Source organism: Canis lupus, chromosome 13 (assembly GCF_003254725.2).
Source record: "Canis lupus dingo isolate Sandy chromosome 13, ASM325472v2, whole genome shotgun sequence".
Lineage (NCBI taxonomy): Eukaryota > Metazoa > Chordata > Mammalia > Carnivora > Canidae > Canis > Canis lupus.
Window position 1 is genome coordinate 37,890,973 of NC_064255.1, and position 27,255 is coordinate 37,918,227.

The following is a 27,255-nucleotide window of genomic DNA, read 5'->3' on the forward strand; positions in this document are numbered from 1 at the left end:
TTTCCCCTAATGTTTCTCTTGGTCATATTTGCACATAAACAGAACCTGCCTTACGTTCAAATTGTTCCCAAATATGTCGATCACCCTGAAGCAAACGCACGTTTATTTGCAAACAAGCATTACCGCACAAGTGACTGTGTTTGGGATTTTCTCGTTCATCCAGCCGCCTGCTAACTCGGCACAGCCCTGCTGCACAGCAAGAGCACTTTCACTCACCTGCGCCTAAAATTGCAGCGCAACACTCGTCACAGGGAGGCCAAGGGCCCCGGCTGAGGAGGGTTCCGGGGCCGAGTGTGAGTGGGCCTACGCAGGTGTCCACGGTCCCCGCGCAGCAAACGAGCTCAGAGGGAGGGAGGTGGCCCGTGGGGAAACCCAGGGCTCCGCGGGGCGTCCTAAGGCGATGGAGCCTGAGAAGGTTCGCACCTAGATCCTGCTGAAGGAGCGAGAGAGCCGACCCCTAAGACCAAGCAGAGAAGGCTGGCCAAAACTGTGACCAGAAGCCCCGCTTCCCCAGGGGCAAGCCCATCCCTGGGACGTGGCAGGAGTCCAGGCAGGGGACAGGCAGGCTGGGAAAGCCGACCTCAAGCCCAGAGCCCGCACGCCCCGCTGGGCGCCAGCCTGCAAGCACGGGAGCTGGGCGGCCTCTGGGCCCAGGGGCAGGGCATAAGCAGCCTCAGAGGGGGCCGGCGGGACCCTGCAGGCTGGGCCCTCATCCTGTGCCCACACCGACATCGGACACGAGGCCTGGTGACCTGCTCAGGACCCCCCAGTATGGGTCTGTCGGCCTTGAGACCGTCCGGCTCCCACACACGGTCAGAGCGGCCTGTCCTCCGGCGGCGCCGGGCTTGGCATAGGAAGGCCCTGAGCCTGGAAAGCCTGGACTCACGGTGTCGCACGCCACCTGCAAGCACTGACCTCAGTACCGACCCTCGGATGTCATCTGACCCCCAAGACAAACCGAGGGTGGGTGTGGTGATCCGGCCTGCGGGAAGCACCAGGCCCACTGCTGCCCACCCAGGAGAAGGCCAAGCTCCAGAATGGGCCTAGGACAGGGTCCCCGTGGTTGGCCACTTCCCCGCCTGTGCCTGCAGATTCCTGATGAAAATTCCTTTGGAAGGATCTATTTCCATTGCGCTGAGCTGGGCGAGGGCTGCAGCCAAGGCCAAATGGCTCCCCAACTCAGGAGCCAGGTTTGCCCTCGGCTGCGGGGCCAGTGGAGGCCCGAGTCAGGCCCTTGTGTCCCGGAGCAGGGGAGGCCCGGGCTGGGGGCGGGGCAGGCCCCTGTGGCCCCTGGAATGATCCTGGGGCCCCAAGGAGGCAGGTGAGGGGTTGGTGCGGGGCTGGGGAGAGGCTGGACTCCTGGAGGCCGAGGGAAGCGGGTGCGGTCCACACACTCATCCACGAAGACGCACTGAGAGCCGTTGAAAGTGCTGCTGGTGGACCCAGGGGACCTGCCAGAGGCTGCTGGCCGTGGGGCTCACCTGGGCTCAGGTGCAGGAGGAGGAGGGGCCATCATCACCGTTGGACAGACGCAGGACGCAACTCAGCCGGAAGCGAGGCCCGTCCCTCCTCCCGTGTGGTCGAGGGGAGGCCCCGGATGGGTGGCTCACCAGCCACGGTCTGAAGGAGGAGGAGGAATCAGCCAAGGTAAGGGCTGGGGGAGGCGACCCTGCGGTTGACCCCTGGAGCCCAGGGTCTGGAGCCCCACCGCACGCTGCCAGTCCCCCACCCCACCTGGGGCCTCTGAGCTCCTAGCCAACAGGACATCCTGCTCTCCCCTCCTGGCCGCCCCCCAAATAATGTCAACTTCAGGGACCGACAGGGACTGACCTCCTGGTCTCCCCTCTGCCCCTCACGACGGGTGACTGAGACCCCACATTCCCCAAAGACTCCGCCCTTAGCCAAGACCTGGAGGACCTGCCCTTGAGGCCCCTCTTAGCAGCTCTGGCTCCAGGGCCCTGGGGGCACCAGTGGCTGAGCGGCTCTGTCCAGGGAGGCCCCACCACAGGCCTGAGGGGCCCCCAGAGCCACACGAGTCTAGGCCACGTCCTCAGACTGACGGGCCAGTTAGCGTACGGCAGCGCACAGCAACCAGCATCCCTTCTCCAGTTTCACGGCCAGAATTATTTTGGAAAATAAATTTTTGGGGATCCCTGGGGGGCTCAGTCTGCTTTCGGCTCAGGGCAGGATCCCAGGGTCCTGGGATCAAGTCCCGCATCAGCCTCCGCATGGAGCCTGCTTCTCCCTCTGCCTGTGTCTCTGCCTCTCTGTGTCTCTCACAAATAAATAAATAAAATCTTAAATAAATAATTTTTTAAAAAGTCAAATAAAAATGCATTCAAATGTTTACTGAGCACCTCCCGTGGGCCAGGACCCGTGCTGGCCTCTAGGACACAGAGTGTGTGCTGTGTCCTTGTCTTCTCCAGGAACAGCACCCCGAGGCTTCCCTCTGAGCGGAGCCCAGATTGAGGGGGTCCACAAGCAGCCGGGAGAGGCCGCACCAGAAGGGGCGAGGCTGGAGGGAGGAGGAGCAGGCCGGGGCCCTGACAGCTGCGAGAGGGAGGGAAGCCTGGACTGGCCACGGAGACCCGGGCCTGGGCCCGGGGAGACACCAGATGCAGGACATGCGGGGCTGCACCAGGGGCTTCTCCGCACGCGACACTGACGGTTGCCGCAGCGCAGCGCCCAGTCAGCACCTCACCGCTGGCGTCCGGGGAGCTGGATCTGGGGGGCACAGACCCGGCAAATTCCTCCCAGCAGCATCTTGTCCCCCAGGGCTGCGACCCGAGGTCGTGACTGGCCACGGCGGGCACATGGGAAGGATGAAGCTGGTGGGGATGGCACAGCGGGACTGCTGGATGGCTGCTTCCTGAGGACTCCCCCCACCCTGAGGGGCAGCCTGTCCGCGTGGATGGAGGGCTCCAGGGCCCGGGTCCCTGTCCTTTGACATCCTGTGGCCGCGGGAAGGTGGCCTTCACGAGGAACCTTGCACTGAGTCCCAAGCCAGGAAGGGAGCACAGATCCCGGGCGGGCTCGCCAAGCCGCTGGGCTGAGCAGACTCTCAGGAGGCAAATGTGAACGGGGACAGACTGTGTGGAGCCAGTGACCGGAGCCCAGGGGGGGTCGCCTGACTCAGCAGCAGCAAGCGAGGACTGGAAGGGAAGGGGTGTGCGGTGAATTCCTAAGGAGCCCTGGAAGGGCGTGCTGGTGTCCCCTTCCCGGAGCGCAGGGCCCGGGGTGCAGGCCAGCCCTCCTCCCCGACTCCCCCGCCGACACACACGTCACCAGGTGCCTCTGGAGGGCTTTGGGTGAAGCCTTGCTCCCTGCAAACTCCTGCTGTTCCATCCCGAACTCAAGCCCAACGCAGGATGCTGGCCCTGCGAGGGAACCGGCACCACAACCTAAGAAAATTGGGACGAACTGAGAGGAGCCGGAGAGGCCGGAGGTGGTGAGCAGAGCCCGGGAGGGGCCAGAGCCAGGACACCGAGCTGGTGGGGGGGGGCGGGGGCACGGCACGGTCTCCGCAGCTCGCCCAAACCTGAGCTGCGTCTTTCCCCTAAATCCGTTCTACGCTTCCGGCACCCCGGCCTCCCGCACACTCCACCCCTCGTCCCTGGCCCACCTGGCAGCCAGGCCCTGCAGCTTTTGGGGGGACACACTGCCCTGTAGGGGCCCAGGCGCTCCCCCGGCCGCAGAGCTCTTCCTGCCAGACTCTCCTTCACCCCATCTCATGTCCACCCCCCCAGGGCTTCCTCCCGGCTCCCGCTGCCCCTGCTTCCCAGCCCGACAGCACCGACACTGGCTGATTAGGAGCAGCGCTAAAGCCCCAATTTCTTTCTTTCTTTTGTTCTATTTTTTAAATTTATTTGACAGAGAGAGAGAGAGAGAGAGCACCAGCAGGGGGAAGGGCAGAGGCAGAGGCAGAGGCAGAGGCAGAGGCAGAGGGAGAAGCAGGCACCCCTGTGAGCAGGGAGCCCAAAGTGGGGACTCAATCCCAGGACCCCAAGGTCATGACCTGAGCCGCAGGCAGACACTTCACCCACTGAGCCACCCAGGCGGCCCCCCTCGTTCTATTTTTTACATTCTTTTATTCTAATTCCAGGTAGTAAACATACAGGGTGGGTAGCAGTTTCAGTTGTACAGTTTCCTCTTTCACTAAACCCCCAATTTCTTTTTTTTTAAACCCCCAATTTCTAACGCCACGCCTGCCACACTGTTGGTGCTGCGTCCACGGATTCAGGAGGAAAGCAGCAGTGGTATAAAGGGCGACACGGACGGTGTGTCAATCCGATGTCTGTACAGTCAGAGATGTAGTTCAAGCAAGTGGCTCATACAGTCGTGGGGGCTGGCAAGCCCAAGACCCACAGAGCAGGCCAGCAGCCGGGAAACTGAGCAGGCTCGAGGCCAAATCCCTTCTTCCCCGGAAGCCTCAGGTGTCTGCTCTTACAGGCCTTCGACTGACTGGACTGTGTCTACCCATGGGATTCAGGGTCGTCTCCTTGAACTACATGTTGTTACTCTACAAAATCCTTGCACCGCGACATGACGTCCGAGCCAGTGTTTGACCGAACACCTGGGCACCCTAGGCCGGCCACGCCGAGCTGCCCGCTGAACCGGCCCAGATGCACAGGAAGCCCACAGAGGCCGCTGCCCCCGCTGGGGTGTCCGACCGATAGCAGAGGCCTGCAGGGCCCGAGTCGCTCAGCCAGGGTCACAGTCCAGGGTGTTGGAGGAGGGTGGGGGCGGGCCCCCATTGTGAGGTCTGGGTAGAATTCTCCACTAGGGCTGCCTCCAAGCCCGGCCTCAGCCCCACCTGCCTCCTGGGAGCCTGGCCCGGGGCTTCGCGGGCCTCCCCGTCTGACAACAACGCCGACACAGCCGGTAGAGACGCCCGGATGCGGCCTTACCTGACTCCCACGGTCAGGCCCGCCGAGATCTCTGCATAGAGAGCTCCCCCAAAGGGAGCGTGGTGAAGACTCCCAGGTCCGAATTCTCGGAACCTGAAAACCTGACCAGGCGCATGGCTTTGGTTCTTGAAGGACCACGGTCACGAAAACTCAAGGAGTCAGAGAAGAGACGCGTGGGCGCCGAGGGGCGCTGCGGGGGATTTGCAGTAGGGGAGCCGGAGCCCCAGGACGGGGAAGTCCAAGCTATGGGGAGCCAGCTGCCTGGACAGGGGAGCCACTGGGCCAGCAGGCCGAGGAAGGCTCTGAGCACCTGGGTCGGAAGAGCGTGTGGCCAAGGTAACGATGTCCGCAGGGGAAGGCTGACAGGTGTGTCCAACCTCCCAAGGAAAGTGCGCCCCGGCCACGGAGCTGGGTGCTGAGTGTTCGCCCAGTGGATGCTCACTGCTTACCTGCCTGCGGCACACCTAGGCCCTGCGCTGAGCGCTCGGGGGGGTGCACGGGCCCCTGTGTAAAGCGAGCCTGACGGCAGTAGCAGCCAGATGCAGAAAGCCAGGGCGGGGGGGCATGACCCACACGGGCCGCAGGGAAGCCTGCGAGCCCAGGCCGCAGGGCGCTGGATGGAGCAGGTGCCTGCACGGCAGCGTTTGCCCAGCAGAGGAAGGGTCCGTGCCCCCCAGGCCAGGGCAGGGCCAGAGCAGAGAGGGCAAGGAGGAGGGCAGCTCTGACCTCACAATACCCAGAGCCCGCTGGGCCGGCCTTGCAACTCGCAAACCCCCGCGCCCTCCTCCAGGCGGGGCAAGGCCCGGGGCCCTGGGCAGCCTCCAGGTGCAGCCCCCCTCGGGCCGCACCTGCCCCGCTGCCCCGGGGCATGTCTCTGCTCACCAATTATGAGGGGCTTCGGCATCAGATCGAGAGGCTGGTGAGGGAGAACGAGGAACTGAAGAAGCTGGTGCAGCTCATTCGGGAGAATCACGAGCTCAGGTCGGCGATCAAGACCCACTCAGGTGGCCTAGGCATCAGCGGGTTCAGCTCGGGTCTTGGCGAGCCTACGGCCAACCCTTCTCAGCGCCTGGGAAACTGTAAGCGAGCGAGGAGGCGGGGGGGGGGGGTCTTGGGGAGTCGGTTACAGGCTGCTGGGACAGTGGCCCCAGCCGGGGAGGGGCGGGAGGGGAGGACGTGGGACCTGGGGATGGGGTAGGCCCCAGCGCCACCCAACCCGATGGCCGGAGCCTGCTCTGCTCCTCTCAGCCCCACTTCCAAGCAGCCTCAAAGACAGAATTTCCCAGCTCCAGAACCCACACGTGCCGGTGCCGCCGACTGGGTCCAATAGTCCCTCACCCTCAGCCTCCCCTCCCCTCCGCCACCTGTCGCGCCCCATTCCTCAGCACCTAGAGATGGCCAGTGGGCAGGTGACAGCCCGGGAGCCAGGGGCAGAGGGCGAGTCCTTGGTGCCACCGACTGAGCCCCGGGCTGAGGAACACCTAGAGGCCAGGGGGATAGGGAAGAGGCGGGGCAGCAGGTGCTCTGGGGTGGGGGGGCGACTGTGCTGATGGGGGGCGGGAACCAGGTGGCCCAGGAGATAACAGAGGAAACTCCCGGCGGTGGCCGGGTCCCAGGGCGAGGCAGCGGGAGACCGCGGCTCACAGGGTGTCGGTGGGGGTCACACAGGCTGCAGCGACAGAGCCCGGCGTCCCCCGGGGCCTGAACTAGCATCCTTCCCTGAGAGGAGCCCTGAGCTCTCACTGTGTCCGCCGCTGGGCCTCCGCAGCTGTGCTGCGACCCCGGCCCTCCGGGGTGGTACTTCTAGGAAGGCCCCAGTGGTTTCCTACATGCCCCGTCTAAGCCTCTGCATGCCGTTTGGGGCTGATAACGCCCCTCCTTCCGAGCTCCAAGCGCACCCTGGGCCGTCCAGGCCCTGCCACCTCCATCCCCGCAGCTCCCTGCCCTCCGCCCCCAGGCCCCAGCACAAGCTGAGGTCCCTTCCGGGGTTCTTGAGGCCCAGCGACCCCCTGGCACCCAGCTCCCTCCAAAGCACAGTGTTTCTTTCTTTCTTTTTTTTTTTTTTTTAAAGATTTTTTTATTTATTCACGATAGAGAGAGAGAGGCAGAGATACAGGCAGAGGGAGAAGCAGGCTCCATGCCAGGAGCCTGACATGGGACTCGATCCCAGGACTCCAGGATCATGCCCTGGGCCAAAGGCAGGCACCAAACCGCTGAGCCACCCAGGGATCCCAAGCACAGTGTTTCTGATTAAGAAGCACCCCTGGGATCCCTGGGTGGCGCAGCGGTTTGGCGCCTGCCTTTGGCCCAGGGCGCGATCCTGGAGACCCGGGATCGAATCCCACATCGGGCTCCCGGTGCATGGAGCCTGCTTCTCCCTCTGCCTGTGTCTCTGCCTCTCTCTCTCTCACTGTGTGCCTATCATAAATAAATAAATAAATAAAAATTAAAAAAAAAAAAAAAAAAAAGAAGCGCCCCTGGCCTGGGATGCCAGCCCCCTGGGCCTGTGCCCCCGCCTCTGCCCCAAGCCTGCTCCCTGCTCTGCTCTCCAAGCTGCCTCCTCAGATCCCTGCCCCAGCCTCTCTGCTATCAGCCCGGCTGTTCATCCCACCGGTCTCCACACACCCCCACAGACCCCGAGGACACAGCCCCCCCTCCTCTGAAGGCTTTACTACAATGACCAGGACATCAGGCCCACAAAAATAAAGACGTGGGGAGGGACAAAGTAGAAGAGATCCCAAAGTTTAAGAAAAAAATAAGTTTTCCCCATTTAGGCTTCATTCTTAAAAGAATCCTTGGACCATGTCAAGGCTTCCACCTCCTGAAGGGTCCAGCTTAGGGGGGTAGGAAGGCTTTGTGGGGGTGAGCCCAGAAGAGACGGGAAGAGGGTACAGGACAAAGAACAGCTTGCGCAAGGAGGGTGCCTGCAGGACCGTGAAACATCAGCATTAAAGCCCAGGCTGTGTGTGTGTGTGTGTGTGTGTGTGTGTGTGTGTGTGTGTGGTGTGTGTGTGTGTGACTGTGTGTTTGTGAGTGAGGGGGTATCAGGGCCAGTGAGATGTGGACGATGTCAGCAGAGGTCAGATGAGCAAGGGGTTCAGGGGACCCTGCAGGGAGCCTGGACCTGTTCCTGATGACCCAGTGGCACCGGAGGTTCCTGGCAGGGGCCCCGTGTCTGTGCTTCCCCTCTGCTGGGAAGGGACCTGGAGGGGACCAGAGCGAGCCAGGCAGCTGGGGAGCCGAGGCTCTCAGGCATCGGGTGGGACCACAGAGGAACCAAGGGGAGAGCAATCAGCTCACGTCATTTAAGAGAATGAAGTACTTGGACGTGAGGGATGAAAGGGCGTCCACAAGGTGTCTCTGTCCCCGCAGAGGCGGCTGGGTGACCGGTGCTGTGGCCTCCTGAGACTACAGAGGTCCCTGTCCCCAGTCCAGCCCAGGGGGACCCATTTCTCTGGCCATGTCCTCACTCCACCCGCTGCCCCTGCCGGTGCCTTGTGGCTCATCTTCCTCGGGGATCAAGCTTTCACTCTTGATTTGCTCTTGTGACCGTGACCTCAACTTCCTCTTTCTGGGCTCATGGCGCTGTGTCCTCCCAAACCTCGGTCCGAGCCCCGCCGTGGTCGGCAGGTCAGCAGGGCCGGGTCAGCAGGTCAGCAGGGCCGCAGGAGGAAAGAGCCTGGCCAGCGACGCCAGTGACACCACCAGTGTGGTGCAAGCGGGCGGCAGCAGTGACGCAACCCTGAGCTCCAGGCAGGGTCAGGGCAGGAGGAAGAGGGTGCAAGGCCGGTGAAGGCTGAAGCCGCAGGAGGGGTGAGCCCACCGAGGAGGGGAGAGCAGAGCCAGCTCAGGAGAGAAGTGGAGATGCCAGGAAACCTCAAAGTGTAACGTCACAGAGGCCATGACACAGCTTGGAGGGGACGTCGTGGTCTCAACAGAATGAGGCTGCTGGAGGGACGAGGGGGCGAGGGAGTGACCCGGGGGGAGTGAGCTGCTTAGACCTGAACCCCAGCATCCGGAGCCACGGCGAGGGAGGAGCGCAGAGCGCCAGAGGGACCTGCCGGCCGGGTTCCTGGAGCAGGGCTGGGGCGGAGCCGGCCGAGCTTCCCCAACGGGGCCCAGCTCCTTAGAGGCGGGAAGGTGCGGGAAAGGTGCCGGAAGCTCTCCCAGCGCCCAGGGAGGGAGGGCGGGAGGTGAGGGAACTGCGGGCGCGGCTTCAGCTTTCCCTGAAGCGGGGATGGGGATGCGGAGCGCGGGCAGGAGCAGCGGTCTGGTGGCGGGGCGGGTCTGGTGGCGGGGCGGGGCTAGGCGGCTTCGGCGGCGGCCGCAAGGTGGGGGCCCTGGAGGCAGTTCGGGTGCAGCTCGGCCCGAGACCAGGCGAGCTGCTGGTGAGGACAAGACAGGCCCGTGCCCTCGGGCCACAGCCCTGGGGAGGCTGGGAGGCCAGGCGACCAGCATCCCTCCGAGCAGGGCGCAGGCCCGGGGTCTGGGTCAGCGGGGGCCACGGGAGCCGCAGGAGGTGACGGCGTGGTGGCTGCCAGCTGCACTGACTTCACACGGAAAGGACAGGCGCCAGGTGCCAGGAGCTCCGGGCCTTGGCTCCACAACCATGGCAGGTGGGAGGAAGAGCTGGGCTGCGCTTAGGCCACCGAGGCCTGGTACTCCTGAGGCTCCGGGGTGAGCAGAGGGCAGATGGACGGGAAGGCAGGGCTGTGGCAGGAGACACGGGTAGCCGACCATGCTCAGGGCCCAGGTGACAGGACAGCGACTGCTCCCCCCCACTGCTCATGCCTGGTCCCTCAACACAGAGGCCGTGGGGGTGGACGGGCAGCTGGGGGTGGGGGGGGCTCTGTAGCTCCTTCTACCTCGTACCCCCCACGCCTCCTTCCCCTCGCCCATCAGCCCCCTCCTCCCTCCGGCTCTTCCCCCTCCCCCTCCTCCAGCCCACTGCCTACTGCCCCTCTGTCTTCTCTTGGGGGCTGCAGGCGGCTGCAAGCTTCCGGGAGCAGGGGGCAGCCTACTTCTTTTTTTCCAGAAGAGCCCTTCTGGGGGGCTCCCAGGCCCCCTGCCCCTGAGTTCCCTTCCCCCTCGAACGAAGTCCACCCGTCCTCCCCAGGCCTTCTCCGGTCGCCCCCCACCCCTCCCCCAGGACCCATCCGTCCTCCATCAGAACCCAGCCCCTCCCCCCAAACCCTCCTCACATCCCTCAGGATCAGGACCAACCCTCCCCCTCAGGATCGTGGTCCCCAGGACACGAACCCACACCTGGGGCCCCGCCCCCCACTCTACCTCCCTCACCAGCATCCTCCCAGGACCTGTCCCCCCTGGGGACCCGACCGCCCTGAGGACCGGTCCTGCTCCTGGGAATCCGTCCCCCAAGGAGGACCCGCCACGCCTCAGGGATGGTCCCCTATCTCAGGACCTGTCACTCCCCTCTCGCTCTTTCCCCCCATTTCCGCCGCGCCTGCGCTCTTGGAAACCTCGGCCCCAGCGGCCTGCGCCCACCGGGTCAGCCCCCTGGGGGCCCAGCCTCTCGGGCTCTGGCCCCGCCGCCGCCCGCTAGGCCCCGCCCCCACGCCGAGCCCCGCCCCCATGCGAGGCCCCGCCCCCGATGCCGTCTCTCGCGGAAACCTGACTCCTCCGGAGCCTGCCTGCAGACGGGGGGGGGGGGGGGGAACAGGTGGGGGCGGGGGACAAGAGCACGGGGGGGCGGGGGCGAGAGGCCAGGCTGCGGACGGGCGCGCGACCCCCTCCTCCCTCCTTCCTCCTCCCTCCTTCCCCCGCGCCCTCCTCCCTCCTTCCCCCTCCTCCTCCTCCCTCCATTCCCCTCCCCCTCCTCCCTCCTTCCCTCTCCCTCTCCTTCCTCCTCCCCTTCTTCCCTCCTTCCTCCTCCCTCCTTCCCCCTCCCCCTCCTTCCCCCTCCCCCTCCTCTGTCTTTCCCCCTCCCCCTCCTTCCTCCTCCCCCTCCCCCCGTCTTTCCCCCTCCTACCCCCACCCCCTCCTTCCTCCCCGCGCCCCCCCCACTGGTCCCTCCCCCACCCCCAGGGGCGGTAGCACGAAGCAGGGGGCTGCTGCTGGGAGGAGCAGGTGGGGATGAGTCACAGTTCCGTGAAATAGTTTAAAGCGTTGTTAACTGCTTTTGTGAACCTATGACCTTTGCGTCCCTGTTTGACTGTAATCATCCCGTGTAGCAAACCAACCTTCCTGGACCCTAAATAAGTCTTAACGTGTGAAATAAATGTAAACGCATTGAATCTAAAACTTTTTAAGGTTCTAATACTATCATCTAAATCTGGGAAGGTTTCAACTCACAAATCAAAATCAATTAAATGTAGATGATAAAAAGATGGGGGGGGCGGGTGGCTGGCTTAGCGCTGGAGCCTGTGGCCTGTGAGCTGCAGGTTGTGCGTTTAAGTCCATGTTGGGGGAACAGGTTAACAAAATCAGTCAGGGGCCCTTGGGTGGCTCAGTTAAGCGTCAGACTTGGTTTCCGCTCAGGTGCTGAGCTGTGGTGGTGGGATCCGGCCCTGGGGGGCGGGGCTGCTCAGGAGGGAGTCCCCTTGAGGTTCTTTCCCTCCACCCTGCCCTTCCCTGCTTGTGGGCACATGGGGGGCACTGTCTCCAATATATAAATAAAATGTTTTTTTAAAAAATCAATTAAGGGGGATCCCTGGGTGGTGCAGCGGTTTAGCGCCTGCCTTTGGCCCAGGGCGCGATCCTGGAGACGCGGGATCGAATCCCACGTCGGGCTCCCTGCATGGAGCCTGCTTCTCCCTCTGCCTATGTCTCTGACTCTCTCTGTGACTATCATAAATAAATAAAATAAAAAAAAATAAAAAATCAATTAAGGACAAATTATAGAAAGATTAAAATAATCACGTTTAGATTTTGCATTCGAATGCAAAGCTATGGGCTGAAATGTCTTTTTTAGTTTTCGTTTAGATTCCAGGTACTTAACATACGGTGTCACCTTAGCGTCAAGTGGAGATTATATGATCCAACACTTCCATACACCTGCCCCCCCACTTCCCCCACCCCCGGCTCAGCTGGACAGGTGCTCACCTTTATCCCCATCTCCGCACCCACCCAACCTCCTTTCCCCATCTCCCTGCTCCTGGGATTCTCCTTGGTGGCCCTGAGGGATCACAGACCCTGTGAGCACTGTGTCCATGACGGAAGCCACCGTGGTCTTGGCCCTGAGCCGTGAACACACCCCCCTCCCTGCTCTGTGCCCCCAGCCGTGCACTGAACTGGCCTCTGAACCACCAGTGTTTTCCCTGTAAACTAAATGCCTGTGACCCTCAGGAATCCTTTATTCTTTTTTTTTTTTTAAAGATTTTTATTTATTGGGGCAGCCCCGGTGGCGCAGCGGTTTAGCGCCGCCTGCAGCCCGGGGCGTGATCTGGAGACCCTGGATCAAGTCCCACGTTGGGCTCTCTGCATGGAGCCTGCTTCTCCCTCTGCCTGTGTCTCTGCCTCTCTCTCTCTCTCTCTCTGCATCTCTATGAATAACTAAATAAAATCTTAAAAAAAAAAAAGATTTTTATTTATTTATTCATGAGAGACGCAGAGAGAGAGGGGGGTAGAAACATAATTCAAAAATGTGAATTTTTTTTCTCTCTGTGTCTCATGAATAGATAGATAAAATCTTTAAAAAAAAAAAGAATTTCACATCTCACACGGCTATCTCAGTGGTCACAGTTTAAGCGGTCACTTTATGGACACTTCCTTCTGTGGTCACTTCAAACTCTCTGTGGTTTTTTTTTTTAAGATTTTATTTATTCATAAGACACACACACACACAGAGGGAGAAAGAGAGGCAGAGACACAGGCAGAGGGAGAAGCAGGCTCCATGCAGGGAGCCCAATGCAGGACTCCATCCCGTGATCCCAGGATCACGCCCCGGGCCGAAGGCGACGCCAAACTGCTGAGCCACCGGGGCTGCCCTAACTCTCCGTGGTTAAAAGCACACATAGACTTCAAGTCTTATCCTGACCAATTTTCTTTTAATCATCAAGTTTAATCTTTGCTTCCGTTGCCATTGTTTCTTCTTACTGAACACTCGCTGTGGCCCAAGCCCTGTTCTTGGCCCTGGGAAACGTGGCACCCAGGTCCCCCCCGCCCTCGTGGAGCGTCCGCTCCAGTGGAGGGACACAGGTCAAATGGACAAGTCAGAGTAGAGCATGTTGGAGATCAGCGCTGAGGAGGAAGGAGCCCGGGAAGGGGCCAGGCAGCATGCACGCACTGGCAGAGCGGCCGGCAGCGGGACCAGCCCACGAGAGGCCAGACTGTGCCCGGGGTGCTCGGGGAACAGGCAGGAGGCCCCGGGGGCTGGGGCAGAGGGGGGGGAGGCGGGGAAGCCTGGCCCGAGGGGGGACAGGCCAGGCACGGGCCTTGGTGATCCAGCCCTGACAGTGGTGGGCAGGCGGCCGTTTCGACGGGCACAGTCTGGCGGGAGCTTGTGGGGGAAAGCTAGCGTCAAGAGCGGCCAGGAGGGTCACTCGAGATGCAGGCAGGAGACGCCGGTGGGGACCAGGTGGGGCACTGCTGGGGTACCCGCGGGACGCTGGGGCGGCCGAAGGAGTGGCCGGCGGGCAGGGGACAGGGGTGAGCGATGGCAGAGAGTCGGGGTGACGGCAGTGCCCGGGGCCCGAGATGCCCGCTGTCCGGGGCTGGGAGCCGAGGCTGGAGCCCTTAGCGGAGCCGGGAAGAGGCCAGGCCATTCGGGGCGGGCACCAGCGGCCAGCCGCAGGACGGACAGGGCCTGGAGTTCCCCGGGCCCCGAGCCGCAGCAGCCCGCTGGGGGGGAGCACCCCGGGCCCAGGGCCTGGATGCCTGCCAATGCAGGCCTTCGGGGGAGCGCCCTGCGTGGGGATGCCACCCCCACAAGCCAGGGTAGCCCTGAGGCCCGCGGCGGCAATGGGGCCGGGGGGGGGGGGGGGTGGTGGCTGCCGGGCGGAAGGATGGAGAAGCCTGGCTGGACAGGCCGCAGGAGGAAGGAACCGATGGAGCCAGCAAGTGCGGGGACTCCCAGACGCAGCCTCGAGGGAAGCGGGGGAGAGCCGGCGGGACAGGGGTCACCCAGGGAGCCCACCAGTGAGCCCCAGCTGACTCCTCACCCAAGTGCTCCTTCCCCACAGCGTCCAGAGCCTCGGAGGAGACCACCTGAGAAGGACACAGGCCCCAGCTCCCGCCCCCGTCCCCCCTTCACCCCGTGGCTCTAGGAGGTCTTCCCAGCCCCTCCAGCTGTCTCCCCCAACCCGGTTCCCCCCTCCAGGTTCTCTCTCCCTGCAGGCTACTTCCCTTTGGCCCCCAAAGTTTTATTGTCTCCTTGACCCTAAAGCAAATATTTCCAAAAAGCCAAAAAAAGAAATCAGAAAAGAACAGAACGGCTGATTTGATTAATGTATTTTAATGTATTCATTCAGAAAACACAAATAACAAAAGTAAAAGAAAAGTAAAGTGGTGGTGGGGACGCCTGAGGCGTCTGCCTTCAGCTCAGGTCAAGACCCCAGGTCCTGGGATCCGACTGGTCATGTCCGCCCCCTGCTAGTGCGGAGCCTGCTTCTCCCTCTACCCCTTTGCCTCCCCCCACGCGCTCTCTCTTTCTCTCTCTCAAATATATAAATAAAATCTTAAAAAATAAAAGTAAAGTGGCAGGACATCTTGCCACACATTGTGCAGGGTCCCAGGGGCACAGATTTCAGCAACAAGCCCAGGGACTTTCGAGGGAATGCAAGAATGCTTCTGAGGGCTCTGCAAGAGGGTAGCTTTAGCAGTGTGCACTAAGGAGCGCTGGAACGTCTGTTTTCAGGGCAAAGAACCAATAATAAAGATTTACGTAGGTATCATGGTCAACATCACTCATCTTCAGGGAAAAACAAATCAGAACCACAACGAGATCCCACCTCACACTGGCCAGAATGGCTAAAATCAGCAAGTCAGGAGACAGCAGGGGTTGGTGAGGATGAGGAGAAAGGGGGGCCCCCTGACCTGCTGGTGGGGATGCAGGCTGGGCAGCCGCTCTGGAGAGCAGTGAGGAGGGTCCTCAAGGGGCTGAATGTAGAGCTACCCTATGGCCCAGAAACGGCCCTACTGGGTACTTATCCACAGGACACGAAAACACTAATTCAAAGGGACACGTGCACACTGTTTACAGCAGCGTCATCAAGAGCCACACTGTGGACGCAGCCCAAGCGTCGGTGGACTTATGGGTGGATAACGAAGAAGCAGCATACACACACACACACACACACACACACACACACAAAACGGAATATTACTCAGGCATCAAAAAGAATGAAATCTTCCCACTTGCAACGACGTGGATAGAACTAGAGGGTATGATGCTGAGTGAAAGAAGTCCACCAGAGAGAGACAATTATCACATGATTTCACTCATAGGTGGAATTTAAGAAACAAGCAAATGGAAAAAAGAAAGAAAGAGGCAAAGCAGGAAACACTCTTAGGGCTAGAGAACACCCTGAAGGTCCCTAGAGGGGAGGGGGTGGGGTAGGAAACAAGTGATGGGGCTCGGGGCTGTGCCTGTCCGGATGAGCACCGCGTGTCTTATGGAAACGTTGGATCGCCACCCTGTACACCGCATGGCGTGCGTGAACTACACCGGAATGGAAGTTAAAAATCTAATTAAAAAAGTTTTGTGTAGTAGAATTATTTGCCGCTGGGAAAACTGGAATCAATGTGCATGCCCCAGGACTGGAAGGGGCTCCAGGGATGGTGCAGGTTCACCCCCAGGGCTGCTGGCTGAGGAGGGTGCTGCTGGAGGCCGACCCGTGAAGACAGGGAGGACGCAAGGGCGAGGAGCTCACACAAGGCTGCCTGCCACCTGTTGGTATGTGGCCCTGCAGCTAAGAACGGATTTTACATTTTTAAATGGGAGAAAATCAAAAGAACTCTATTTCTGGATGTACAAAAAGTACATGAGATTCAAATATTAGTGTCTCTGAATAACGTTTTGTTGCTACAGATCCACATTTGTTTCCATGTGCTGGTCCGAGGCGGCCTTGGCAGCAGGGCAGCTGGGTTGTGTTGCTGCAACACAGAGCAGGTGGGCTGCAAAACTGGCAATATTTATCAGCAGCCCTTCCTAGACAAGGCGCATCGGCCCCTGAGCTACAAAACACGGGGAGAAGGTCTTCGAGGCAACACGGAGCTTCGTGTTATGACCAGCAGTGGGGTGACAGGACAGCCAGTAGTTTGTAATGTGTGTGCGGTTTTTTTTTAAGATTTTATTTATTTATTCATGAGACACAGAGAGAGACAGAGACAGAGGCAGAGGGAGAAGCAGGCTCCCTGTGGGGAACCTGACGGGGGCTCAACCCCAGGACCCCGGGGTCACGACCCGAGTGGGAGGCAGATGCTCAACCACTGAGCCCCCAGTTGCCCCCAGTAATTTCCAATCTTATTTTGACTTCTCTGTAGCTCTGTTCTTTCTCCACAGTGAGCACACATGGCTTTTATGACAACAACAAATGTGGCAGTTTTCAATTAAAATGCAGACTCCCCCAAACCTTCCCAAACCTTGGTCATCAAGGGCACTCTCAGACACCCCAGGACAAACCTAGGGCTCTCGGGCCCCCACACGGGATCCAGGAGTGTAGAGCAGCAAGTCTAGGCCAGACCCACCCTCTTGAACCTGTATTTACTGTTCCCAGAGACACTGGGCAGGGACAAGCCACCACTGGTGCCGCTGAGCCCGTGCGCTTATTCTCGCTCTGGCCGCCCTGTGGGTCCCCCACCTGGTGAGGCTAGGCTGTCCCCACAGGAACAGTGGTCAGGGGGCCTGGGCCCACCCCTCCCCACCAGGGAACATGTGGGTCAACTTGGCAACCGGGGAACCAGCCCCCTGGAGACCCTCCCCATCGAGAGGTCAGCATCTCTGTTCATGGGATGGTAGGAGGGGTGGGCAGCTGTGGAAGGGCCCTATGATGTCTCCCTCCGAAGACGGAGAGACAAAGGGCCAGGCCCTCCTGGGGGATCTGCCGGCTGCCCCCAGGCCCCCCTCGGAGGTACAAGGTCATGGTCTGGCCCACCCAACAGAGGTGGCTCACCGTTGGTCAGCTCATCAGAGGCAAACAAAGGGGCACCGTGGCCTGGGCCCTGCCTTGGCAGGCGACAGCCCCTCCCCACGGGCCTGCTGGGGTCTCAGCGCTCTCTCTGTGTCCCCCAGGTGTCTTCCTGCCCCAGGCCCCGGCAGCAGCAAACGAACCCGTCCTGGAAGAACTGGGGATTCTGACCCTGGCGCCCCTGGCCGACGTGCTATGCAGCCCGCAGCCCAGCCCTGCGGCCGCCCCCATCGTGAGCCCCCTGACGGGCCCCCTCAACTCGCTGCTGCCCGGCCCGGGGTCCGTGTCGCAGAGCAGCCCGCTCACCGGGCTCCTGAGCGGCCACCTGGCCGGCCCCGTGGCAGTGTCCCCGGGGGGCATGCTGGCCAGCTCCCTGGGTCTGCCCTCCGCCGGCCCTATGCCCCTGGGCAGCCCCCTCATGGGCCCGGTGGCGGGCTCGGTGGCCGTCTCTCTGGGCAGCCCCCTGCTCACCTCCACGGCCGCACCTCTCGGCATCTCTCAGAACCTTCTGGCCACCCCCCTGAGCAACCTGGTGCTGCCCGAGGCCCCGAGGGGGCCCCAGCCGTTTGCCGGAGCAGGGCCCGCGGCCCAGGGTAAGCGACGGGGTGGGGGGGGGCCAGGGCGGGTCCGCAGGCCGGCCTCGCTCTCACCCTCCTCTTCTCCTCCCTGCCACCCCCCGCATCTCCAGTCCCCATGTCCACGGAGCATCCCCGGCTGGCCCAGGACCTGGATCCCCTCAGCATGACGTTTGTGGGTTCTCCCATCCGTACCTCCACCCCTATCACCACCAGGAGCGCACCTGGACCCATGACCACCTTCTCCTACGGCAGCTCAGACGTCAGGCCCCAGCCCAGTGCCACTCAGGGACAAGCAGTCCCTGTGCCTGTCCCCAGCACCACAACGGCCCCCCCGGTGGACACAGTCCTCGCCCCTGCCCCTACTCCCGCCCCCCCTCCTGTCACCCACTACACCCCCTCCAGCACCCCCCACATCACCCCGTACCCCCCCCAGTCCCCCACCCGGGCACACCACCCCCCCACCCAGCCCTTGCCCACCTCTCACTCCCCTCCACGAAACCCCCACTCCCCGCCCCGAACCTCGTCCTCCCCAGCTTCGATCAACGACACCCGGGGCCCACGTGGCTCAGAAACCTCTCGCAAAAGCATCCTCGAGTTGGAACGGAAGCTGGCTCACCGCAAGACCAGCAAGTTCCCTGAGAGCCCCCGAGGTCAGTGACATGCGCTCAACACAAGAGGGGGTGTCCCCTACGCACTCGCGGACCTCCCTGGCACTGGCCTGGGCCGCTGACCGTGGCCGCTGAGCACTGCTTCCACCCCCTGTCGTCCCCAGAATCAAAGCAGCTGGCCTGGGAGAGGCTGGTGGGGGAGATCGCCTTCCAGCTGGACCGCAGGATCCTGTCCAGCATCTTCCCGGAGCGCGTGCGCCTCTACGGCTTCACAGTCTCCAACATTCCAGAGAAGATCATCCAGGTGTGTGGCGCCCTCTCCCACGCACCGCCTGTCAGGGACAGAGAGCTCGCTGGCCGTGCAAGGCTGCTGGGGGGCCCTGGCCCTGGGGTCCAGCCTGGCCAAGCACGTCAGAATCCGAGGACACCCTGGGACGGAGGAAGCACGGTGTTCAGTCCGAGGGGCAGGGGGAGTACAGGGCACCTGGCATCAGGAGCCTGTGGTCCGAGGGGTATGGCCCCCCAGAGGACAGGGCGGGGGTGGGGGCTGAACATGGTCAGGCCTGCACTGCGATCACCTCCCCATGGCCACCTCTCAGCCCCAGGGCCCCCCTAGACTAGCAGAGCTAATGCTTTCCCCACCCATTGGGACCCTCAAGGGTCACTGGGGTGACCCAGGGGAGGCAGGTCCCAGAACCTCTGAGCAGGGGGCAGCCTCATGGCCAGGGCCCTCAGGCACAGGCTGGTTCCAGCATACTCTTAGCAGGCCGCTCACCGAGCCGGCTGCCGCTGAGGGGCACAGAGGACAGGACTTCGTAGGGGTGCTGGGCGCTGTACCTCGGCCCCACGTGCCGAGCTGAGTCACCGGATATGGGCGGTGCGGCTGACGGTGTGTGCCCCTGCGCGTGTGCCCCTCCCCACGCCCCGTGGACGCGCCAGCTCTGGGCGGCCACTTGGCCTCCTCTGGGCAATAGTCCTCTGTGCTCCCCCACCTCTCTCCGTCCCTCCCTCCGCGTCTTTATCTGCAGGCTATTTGTATCCAGGCTTGAGCGCGCCCTTTCCTTTGTATCCTTCGGTTAGGTTTTTAATTTGAATGTGGTCAGAATTATCCACTTTGCCTTCACTGCTTGTGCGCTTTGGGTCTCCCTTGCGGCTAGAGCGGTGGAGGGCGGAGGGCAGCTGAGTCACCTCCCAGTCCCACGAGCGAGCGTGGGGTCTGGCCGCCACTCTGACACCCCCGACCCTGGTGTCCCCCACGGGGAGGGGGGCAGAGCAGGGGCGCCTCCCTTCTTCCAGGCTGTCTCTGCTCCCCCCCTCTTTGCTCCTCGACCGTCCGTCAAGTTCCAGGAAAAACCTAGGTCGAATGTGTAGTTCCGTACTGCTTTCCGGATTAGGCTGGGGCTGGGCTGCCTTCACCTTGCCGGTGGGGGTGGGGGGGGTTCCCGTGCACTTGCCGTTTCTGCTGCTCGCGTCAGCAGGGCCCACCTGGTCACGTTCAGTCCCACGAGGCTTGAGGCGCCTCCAGGACGTCTGCCGCCACTGCCGGGTCCCGAGGGCAGATTGGCCCCGGCTGTTTAAAAACTGGCGGACAACACAGCAGAAGCACAGTATTTGTGTCTCTAAGATGCTGTGTCTGATATCACTGGCCAAGATGCATGTAATGAACACAAGTCCAGCTGCCCACATAGAAGCCACATATGAAATTGTGAAAGAGGCTTCCTACTGCTTGAGGATGCCGTCCGGATGGAAGGAGGTAGAGACACATCACCCCCGACGCAGGAGCTGGCTGGGCAAGCCGAGTCCCACCCCGGCTCCTCACTTCGCGGGAATCACTGCCTACGCCACCGTCGTACAACGGTCATCGTCATCACTCTAAGTGGCAGCTTGTAGCGAAGAGGTGGGAGATGAGAGCAGGATGTGAGGCCCTCTCCTCTGGCAGCCGCAGGAGTCCTTGGCCAGTGGCCAGCGCCTCGACCACCATCTGGCAGCCAGCGGCGGGGAGGCTGGGCTTCCACCAAACACTCATCCGCTTATTGTGCCCCATGGCCACCTGCACCTCTTCCAGGGCCATTGGCCCCATACACCTTCCATCGGCAACGACCAGTGCTGCCAGGTCATACCCTTGCCGCCCAAACTGCAGGGGAGCGCCGCCCACCCCGGGAGCCCAGCTGCGCAGAAACTGCCCTCGAGGCCAGGCAAACACCCCCTGGCCGGACCTCTGCAGAGCCCACTGCAGGTGGATGACGTCTGATTCCACCTGAGGACCGTGAAGCTGCATCCTGCTCCCCGGGCCAGCCGGCCCGCCTGCTTGCCTGGCCCTCGTGTTGGTTCCTCTCAGCATCCAGTTCCACTTTGCCCAGATTTTCATTTCCCTTCCTCAGAGCATCTTGTTTCCCTGCACGTGGAACTCCAGCATCGGTAGTTGCTAGAATCCCTAAAGTCCATCCCGGCCCCCGACCTGCTCAAGCCTGGCTCGTCTGCTTCACGGACGCCATAAGGGTGACAGGAAAAGCTTTAATAGAGCCGCACTGCTGAGTGAGGACTTGTTGACCGTTTTCTCTGAATCTGGGCCATCTTTTTTTTTAAAAATTCACAGACTGTTCCTGTGCCATCTTTTAAGCTCAAGTAAAAGTTGTCACCTCTTCTGCCCAGTTGCAAAGGCCTCCTGCTGGGGGACCGGGTGCTCTTAGCTTTCCTTCCGGCTCCCAGTCATAGCAGGCCCGGAGTCCAGCCACGTCCGTGTGAGGGTCGCGGGGTGGCTGTGTCTGGCTGGGTCCCGGGGCCTCTGGTGCCCTCTGGGGTCCTACTCACAGGCCTGCAAAGGATGGATGGTCTTGTTTTTTGCATAACGTTTCGTTTCCCACTACCATGCCAAACTCTTTTTCTGGTTCTAATAGCCTCTACGTCATCTTGGCCTTTGTATGTAGACAATCATATTGCACACTATTGAAGAGACGCAAACAGGGGCACCTGGGTGGCTCTGTCAGCTAAGCGTCTGCCTTCTGCTCAGGTCATGATCTCAGGGTCCTGGGTTCGAGTGTTGCATGGATGGGGCTTCCTGCTCAGCCGGGAGTCTCCTTCTTCTTCTGCCCCTCCCCCTTGTGCGCACCCTCTGCCTCCCAAGTGGATAAATAAAATCTTTAAAAAATAAACACAAGAAAATTAAAATAGATAAAACAGCAGCAACCCCATCCAGTTTGAGACTCGCCTAGGAACACGCACATCAAGGGTGCCTGTTAAGTACAATGTGTGTCCCAGGCTGTTGGCCAGATCTTCCTCAGTCAAGCTCCTGGCGGCAGATAACAGAATCCACACTAGCTGATGTAAACAGGAAGACGTTTATTAGAAAATTTTAGGTGAGGACGCCAGGGTGGGTACAAGAGCTGGTGCAGCTGCCCCTGAAGACCCAGGCTCACAGCCCCTGCGCCCTGGCTCCCGGGGAGCCTGCCCCCAGGGCACCACAGCCCCCAGGCAGGCGCCTCCACCCGCGCAGAAGCCTGGGTGGCAGGTGCCCAAGCCGCAGGGCGTCCGGGAAAGGCTCTCAGCTCCAGGCAGCCGTGCAGCCGAACAGAAGCCGGAGGAGGCAGCTTCTGCGTCGCCCACGCCAGGGTACGAAGTCTTTCCTCGTCCTCATTTCTTGAGAGCTCTGGGGTCTCTTAACCATGAAGAAATATATTTTTTTAACAATGTTTTTCTATCATTGAAAAGATCACATGAGGTTTCCCAGCCTGCTTTCTGCCCTAACACCCAGCGGCGCGGGAGAGGGTGTTCGGATCCTAAACCACAGCGGCCCTGGCGGCGTCAACGCCCCGCGATGCGGAGCGCGGTCACCTGCGATCCTGCAGCCCCGGAGCGCGCCCGGGGCTCTCTCCGTCCCTCGGCCGCGCGTTGGGACCCGGCCCACCCCGGGCGGGACCCCAAGGCCCGGCGGGGGCGCAGGGGCGGAGCTTGAGGCCGCGGTGCCGTCCCATTGGCTCGAGCTCGGTGACGTCAGGCCTCGGGGGCGGGGCCGCGGGAGCCTAACCCGGGCGGGGCGGGGCCGCGGGAGCCTAGCCCGGGCGGGGCGGGGCGCGCTCCGGCTCCGTCCTCCAGGCTCCGTCCCGACGCTCGCCTGTGCTGAGCCACATGCGGAGCCCTCTCGCGGACACGTGCCCGGTGCGGTGGGAGTCCCGGGGCGGAGAGACGGGCGCTGAGCACCTGCCCGCCTCCTGGAGGTGCGCGCGCCTTTGCTCACAGCCGCGCTCTCCTCCACGATGCTCCAGCGCCAGGTGCTCTGCCCGCAGACTTCCCCCGCGCACACATCTGCACCTTTGTCACCTACCCTGGACCAAACTGCTGCCACCTTGCTGGCCGCCGCCACCCTTCCCGCTGCAGCTACCCACTCCACTCCGATTAGGAGGCGTCGGGTGCATGCCAAGTTCATGCCAAGTAGTCGCACCCTCGGGGAGCTCCCCCACTCCCGGGCGGCCTTCAGTAAATAAGCAAAGCCCTGCCCATGTACGCCAGGGCTTCAGAGCTGATACATGCTGGGGGGCAGGAGAGCTTAGGGTGGGAGCGAGGCGCTGGGGTGGCGGGCTCCGTCACCACACGGTGGCCTCATCCGGGCCAGCTCCAACACCCTGGGAAGGCCCTCCTCCCTCCATTCCTGGGAAACGCAATTCTGCCCAATGAGCGAGCCCACTGGTGTGTCCTATGGAACTAGGGTCCCCTCGTGGTGGTGCAGACCAGCACTGATGCTGTGCTCAGCACCGCTGGAGATACCTCCTTTAATCTTCAAAATAGCCATCAGGTGGTTTCCTTCCTCTCATAGTAGGGAAACTGAGGCTCAGACCCAGTATGGTCACTGAAACAGCCATTGAAACTGGCTCTCCATGTGACCCCCTGCTCTGCGCTCCGCCTCCCAGCACCTTCTGCGCCATGCATGCTGTTCCTTGTCCTGGAAGCTCCTTTGCTCCCATTGTCCTCATCCTTCAGAGGAAGCCCAGGCATCCTCTCCCCTCCAGAGACCCTCACCCCGGCAGCCGGTTGCTCCCCGTGGCAGCACTCCCAGTACCGTCTTCCTCCTGGGCTTTGTTATCCTTGTAAACTCAGCAGGCTTTGCTCAGCGCCCCACACAGGGCAGGACTGAGAATCTGTGGGATGAATAGACAGGACCTTCACCCTCTCTTGCCAGCTTCTGCCCATCCCCTTATATGGCCGGCACGATCCTTTAGAGTCACAAAGCCAACGGACCAGGAATCTCTGGCCCTTTACGACAGGGCCCCCCACCATGCTCTGCTCAGCCCTGCCAGCTTCTCGGTGCCGGGAGGCATGGTAGGGACTCATGCCCAGTGCTCCCTGGCTCTGGCGGGGTCCTTGTCCTGCTTCTCCCCACTCACTGCCCTCACCTGGCCCTCCGCTCTCAAGGGGTCATGTCCTTGGGGCAGACCTGGCCTGTCTCAGTGTCAATATGCCCACACTCCTCTCCCCTGTCCAGCACCCTGGCAGGGTGGGTGCCGTGCGCTTCCCCTGGACCTGTGCTCCTATCTGGGGCTCCATACACCCAGTGTGGCACACAGCAGGATTGTGCTCCCCAGGGGGAGCAGATGATGGGTCCTGACATCCCCACAGGGGGACGAGGCTTAACGCTGTCCACCCACTGCGCTCTGTGCCGTTCGGCATGAAGAGCTGCAGGTTCACCATTTACCCAGAGAGTCGGCTGAGCTCCCTGCTGTCTGACGTGGGGAAGGAAATGATGGATGGAGAAGGCTTAGGAGCCAAGAGGAGCCTAGAGTCAGGAAGCCAGGCTTGTCCTGGTGCTGACTGTGCACTGAGTGCTGAGCAGAGGGCTCTGGGTGCATCTGCCAGAGGTCAGGGGTCATGTTAGCTGAGCCCAGCCATGAGTCCAGTGCTCTGTTCACATGACCATCGGGGGAGGAGAGGACAGGGGATTTTCCTGGAGAAGGTGAGGCCAAACACGTTGTTTTGAGGGCTTAGAAAGCAGCCTGGTGGGCATCCAGGGGACGGCTGGAAGGGGGTGCATGGGGCCAGATAGGCCCTAACCCCAGGAGGTGCAGCAGTGGGAAGTGCAGGGGGAGATCAGTCAGGGCGAGACCCTGTCCAACTACTGCAGACCTGTCACTCGGTGGGCCTGGGGACAGCTGCGTCATTGGTAGGACTCGGTGCAAATGAAAATACAGGGCTCTTTGTTCAAAATTTATAAAGAACTTCAGGGTGACTACAGCAGAGCATGAAGCAGAGTGTGGGCTCTTCTGAACAGGGTCCCTGAGTGCGTGTGCAGGTCACATGCCCAGGGGGTGATGGCAGGAGCCGAGAGGAGGGGCTGGCTTCCTGCTTCCTCCTGAGATGTTGGGATGCAGTCACTGCCTGGTTGGGGGCCCCAGGCAAGGAAGAATTGCGTGGGGACCCACCAGTCGCTGCCAGTCCCCAGGTCCAGGTACCAGGAGGGGTCACCAGAGGGGTGGTGGGACCCCCAGCGCTGAGACCAAGGGTGCTTGGAACAGAGAAGGGGCCTGGAAAGGAGGTGGAGGCCTCAGGGCGGGGAGTAGCAGGAGGCCTGGGAAAGCCCCTCAGTGGTATGGCCAGCCCCCCACGGTCATTAGGGACCCCTGTCCTCCTTCCTTCCCAGCCATGCTGTCAGCATTTCATGACCTCAGCTCAGTCCCAAATCCCCGCTGGTGGAGAACCCTCCCCTGCAGCTCAACCCACTAGGTTGGAGCCTCTCCCCCAGGACCTCCGGGAACCTCTAGCACACCCCGGGACCTCCAGGAACCCCAGCACCCCCACAGGCACAGTCGCCCCTCTCCTGCCTTTGTACCAGTGCAGGGTGGGAGGGACCCTGATGGCCACTCTCCCCTCAGGCCTCCCTGAACCCCAGCGACCACAAGCTGGATGAGGAGCTGTGCCAGACGCTCACACAGCGCTACGTAACCATCATGAACCGGCTACAAAGCCTGGGCTACAACGGGCGGGTGCACCCGGCGCTGACCGAGCAGCTGGTGAACGCCTATGGCATCCTGCGCGAGAGGCCGGAGCTGGCTGCATCCGAGGGCAGCTCCTACAGCATGGACTTCCTGCAGCGCGTGCTGGTGGAGACCGTGCATCCCAGTGTGCTCACTGATGCGCTGCTGTTGCTCTCCTGCCTCAGCCAGTTGGCACGTGACGATGGCAAGCCCATGTTCATCTGGTGACACTGGCTCCTGCCACCCTGCCCCGCATCCCGGTGCAAGGCCATTAAAGCTTCCACAGATGCGCTAGCCACGGACAAGGCTCAGACCTGAACTCTTGGGTGGTGCCGCCTGTCCTGGGGTGGCTGGCCAGCACCTCACCCCCCCCCGGAACCCCTTCAATCCTGCCTGCTCTGGGGCTCCATGCCCAGCCCAGGGCCCTTCGTGAGAACCCCAAGACCAAAGCTTGGCAGTGTTCAAAGGTCCCATAGCTTCCCTCACCTGGCAGTGGGAGTAGGAGGGGCCCCTGACACCGGGACGGGGAAGAGCAGGAGGCCGCAGGAGCCCAACCGGCAGGAAGGACTGCGGTGGCGCAGCATCAGTGCCAGGCGGGAGCTGAAGCCTAGGTGCAGAGCGGAAGGCAGAAGCGGGAGGCACGGGATGTGGATGTGGGAATCCCCTCTGCACTGGGCTGGGAAGAGGGGAGGGGGGAAGGGCAGGGAGGATGGAGGTGGGGTGGGGGTGGGGGTCAGTCGGGACACCAGGAGGGCAAGGGCCTGTGGACAGTGCAGGAAACCAAGCAGTGCAGGCAGGATGCTCATCCTTGGGAGGCTGTGAGTGGAGGGAGCCCATGGGTGGCCTGGGGCCACGGGGGTGGGGGACAGTACAGGACCTGTCTGAGGAGGCCAGAGAAGCTGGAGCTGCAGTGGGAGGCAGAGGCGAGCTGAGGAGGGGGAATGAGGACCCCAGCAGAGCAGGCCCCTGAGCACCAAGGCTTGCCTTCCAGAAGACTCCGCAGGCAGAGGAATCTTAGCCGCCACCAGCAAGGAATGCAGGGAAGGAGAGGGTCCGGGGTTCCTGGGTGCGCTAGAGCCCTCTCCCAGGCGCTCCCTGCCTCCTCGCCCTCCCCACTCCCGGGCCTGCTGCTTCGGGGATCCAGCCAGACCCGTGGGGAAGGCAGGGAGGACTCTGCGTACAGATAGGTAGACATCCGTAGATAGAAGTGTCGCTCTGCCTGCGGGGAGGCCCAGCATCACCTACCTGGAAGGGGCCACCCCGCCAGCACCAGATCTTGGTCCTGACGGGGATCAGGATTCCGGAGAACCGGGAGGGGAGGCGGAGCCAGAAGACCCTCCACCGCCCTGCCCGCGCGGTGAAAGGCAGCCCCGACTCAAGCCACAGGGCAACGGAAGAGCCAACCTGGAGCGCGGTGGGGTCTGGCCCACAGCTCAGGTCCGACAGGTGGGGGCCCCGCGGAAGCCCCGACAGAGCGAGGCAGCGCGGCCCTGGGAGCCGACCGAGCCGGTGCGGGTGGGCCCCGGTGGGGAGCTGGTTTCCGTGCGGCTCGCGTGCCCGGGGGCGGGGCGGCGGCACAGGCCGAACCAACGGCCCCTCACCCCGGAGGGGGAGCTCCCTGGGGTAGGGTCCGGGCGCCGGCACCGCGGGGGCCTCGGGGAAGCTCTGCGGGGCGCCCCGGGGCTGGCTGGCTCCTGTGGCTTTGAACTCAGTTGCTGGACGTCGCAACCCGGGGGGTGGGGGGGCGGCCGGGGCCGCACGACCGCGGGGGCGGCAATTCCGCGCTGACCCGCGGGGCGGAGGGACGGAGCCGGGCCGGCGCCGCAAGGGCTGCTTCTCCCGAGGGTGCCAGCTGCACCCGGGCCCCGCTCCCGGCGCGCAGGCCTGGGGGCTCCCGCGGCCCTCAGCGGAGGGCGGGGCGGGGCGAGGAGGATCCGAGGCGGGGCCGCGACGCCAGGGGCTCTTTCGCTTTCCCTTTTGTTCCGTGCAACGACGAGTCCGCGCGGGGGAGGGGAGCGCGGCTCCCGGGCGCCGGTTTCGCCCGCGCCCGCGTCCCCACGGGGCGCCGCAGCTTCCCCGCGCCGCGCACAGGCCGCGCCACGCAGCCTCGCCCC

At 62.3% G+C, this 27,255-nt stretch overlaps 2 protein-coding genes and 1 long non-coding RNA gene across 4 annotated transcripts; 1 reads left to right on the plus strand and 2 right to left on the minus strand.

Moving 5' to 3' along the window:
• On the minus strand, positions 1 to 5,981 carry LOC112662209 (uncharacterized). Of its 2 annotated transcripts, none has more exons than XR_007401800.1 (3): positions 5,357 to 5,981; positions 1,482 to 1,620; positions 1 to 457 (listed from the first exon to the last, which is right to left on the minus strand). XR_007401800.1 is itself a non-coding variant. In XM_035713473.2 (3 exons), exons 1-3 carry the CDS (start codon positions 5,775 to 5,777, stop codon positions 3,062 to 3,064), a joined length of 633 nt encoding a protein of 210 aa, XP_035569366.1. In that variant the 5' UTR covers positions 5,778 to 5,981; the 3' UTR covers positions 1,647 to 3,061. The 2 variants fall into 2 exon arrangements, 1 of the variants encoding a protein (XP_035569366.1); XM_035713473.2 differs by lacking the exons at positions 1 to 457; positions 1,482 to 1,620 and adding exons at positions 1,647 to 3,152; positions 3,281 to 3,401.
• On the plus strand, positions 4,795 to 25,446 carry SPATC1 (spermatogenesis and centriole associated 1). The gene is made up of 5 exons (XM_025450719.3): positions 4,795 to 5,986; positions 17,098 to 17,586; positions 17,682 to 18,221; positions 18,344 to 18,483; positions 25,040 to 25,446. The coding sequence occupies exons 1-5, from the start codon at positions 5,776 to 5,778 to the stop codon at positions 25,367 to 25,369; spliced, it is 1,710 nt and encodes a 569-aa protein (XP_025306504.1). The 5' UTR covers positions 4,795 to 5,775; the 3' UTR covers positions 25,370 to 25,446.
• LOC118350830 (uncharacterized) lies at positions 21,499 to 27,241 on the minus strand. The gene is made up of 5 exons (XR_007401801.1): positions 26,387 to 27,241; positions 25,628 to 25,748; positions 25,168 to 25,386; positions 23,193 to 23,311; positions 21,499 to 21,834 (listed from the first exon to the last, which is right to left on the minus strand). It is a non-coding gene; the product is annotated as an uncharacterized LOC118350830 (long non-coding RNA).
• Positions 27,242 to 27,255: the final 14 nt, after the last annotated feature.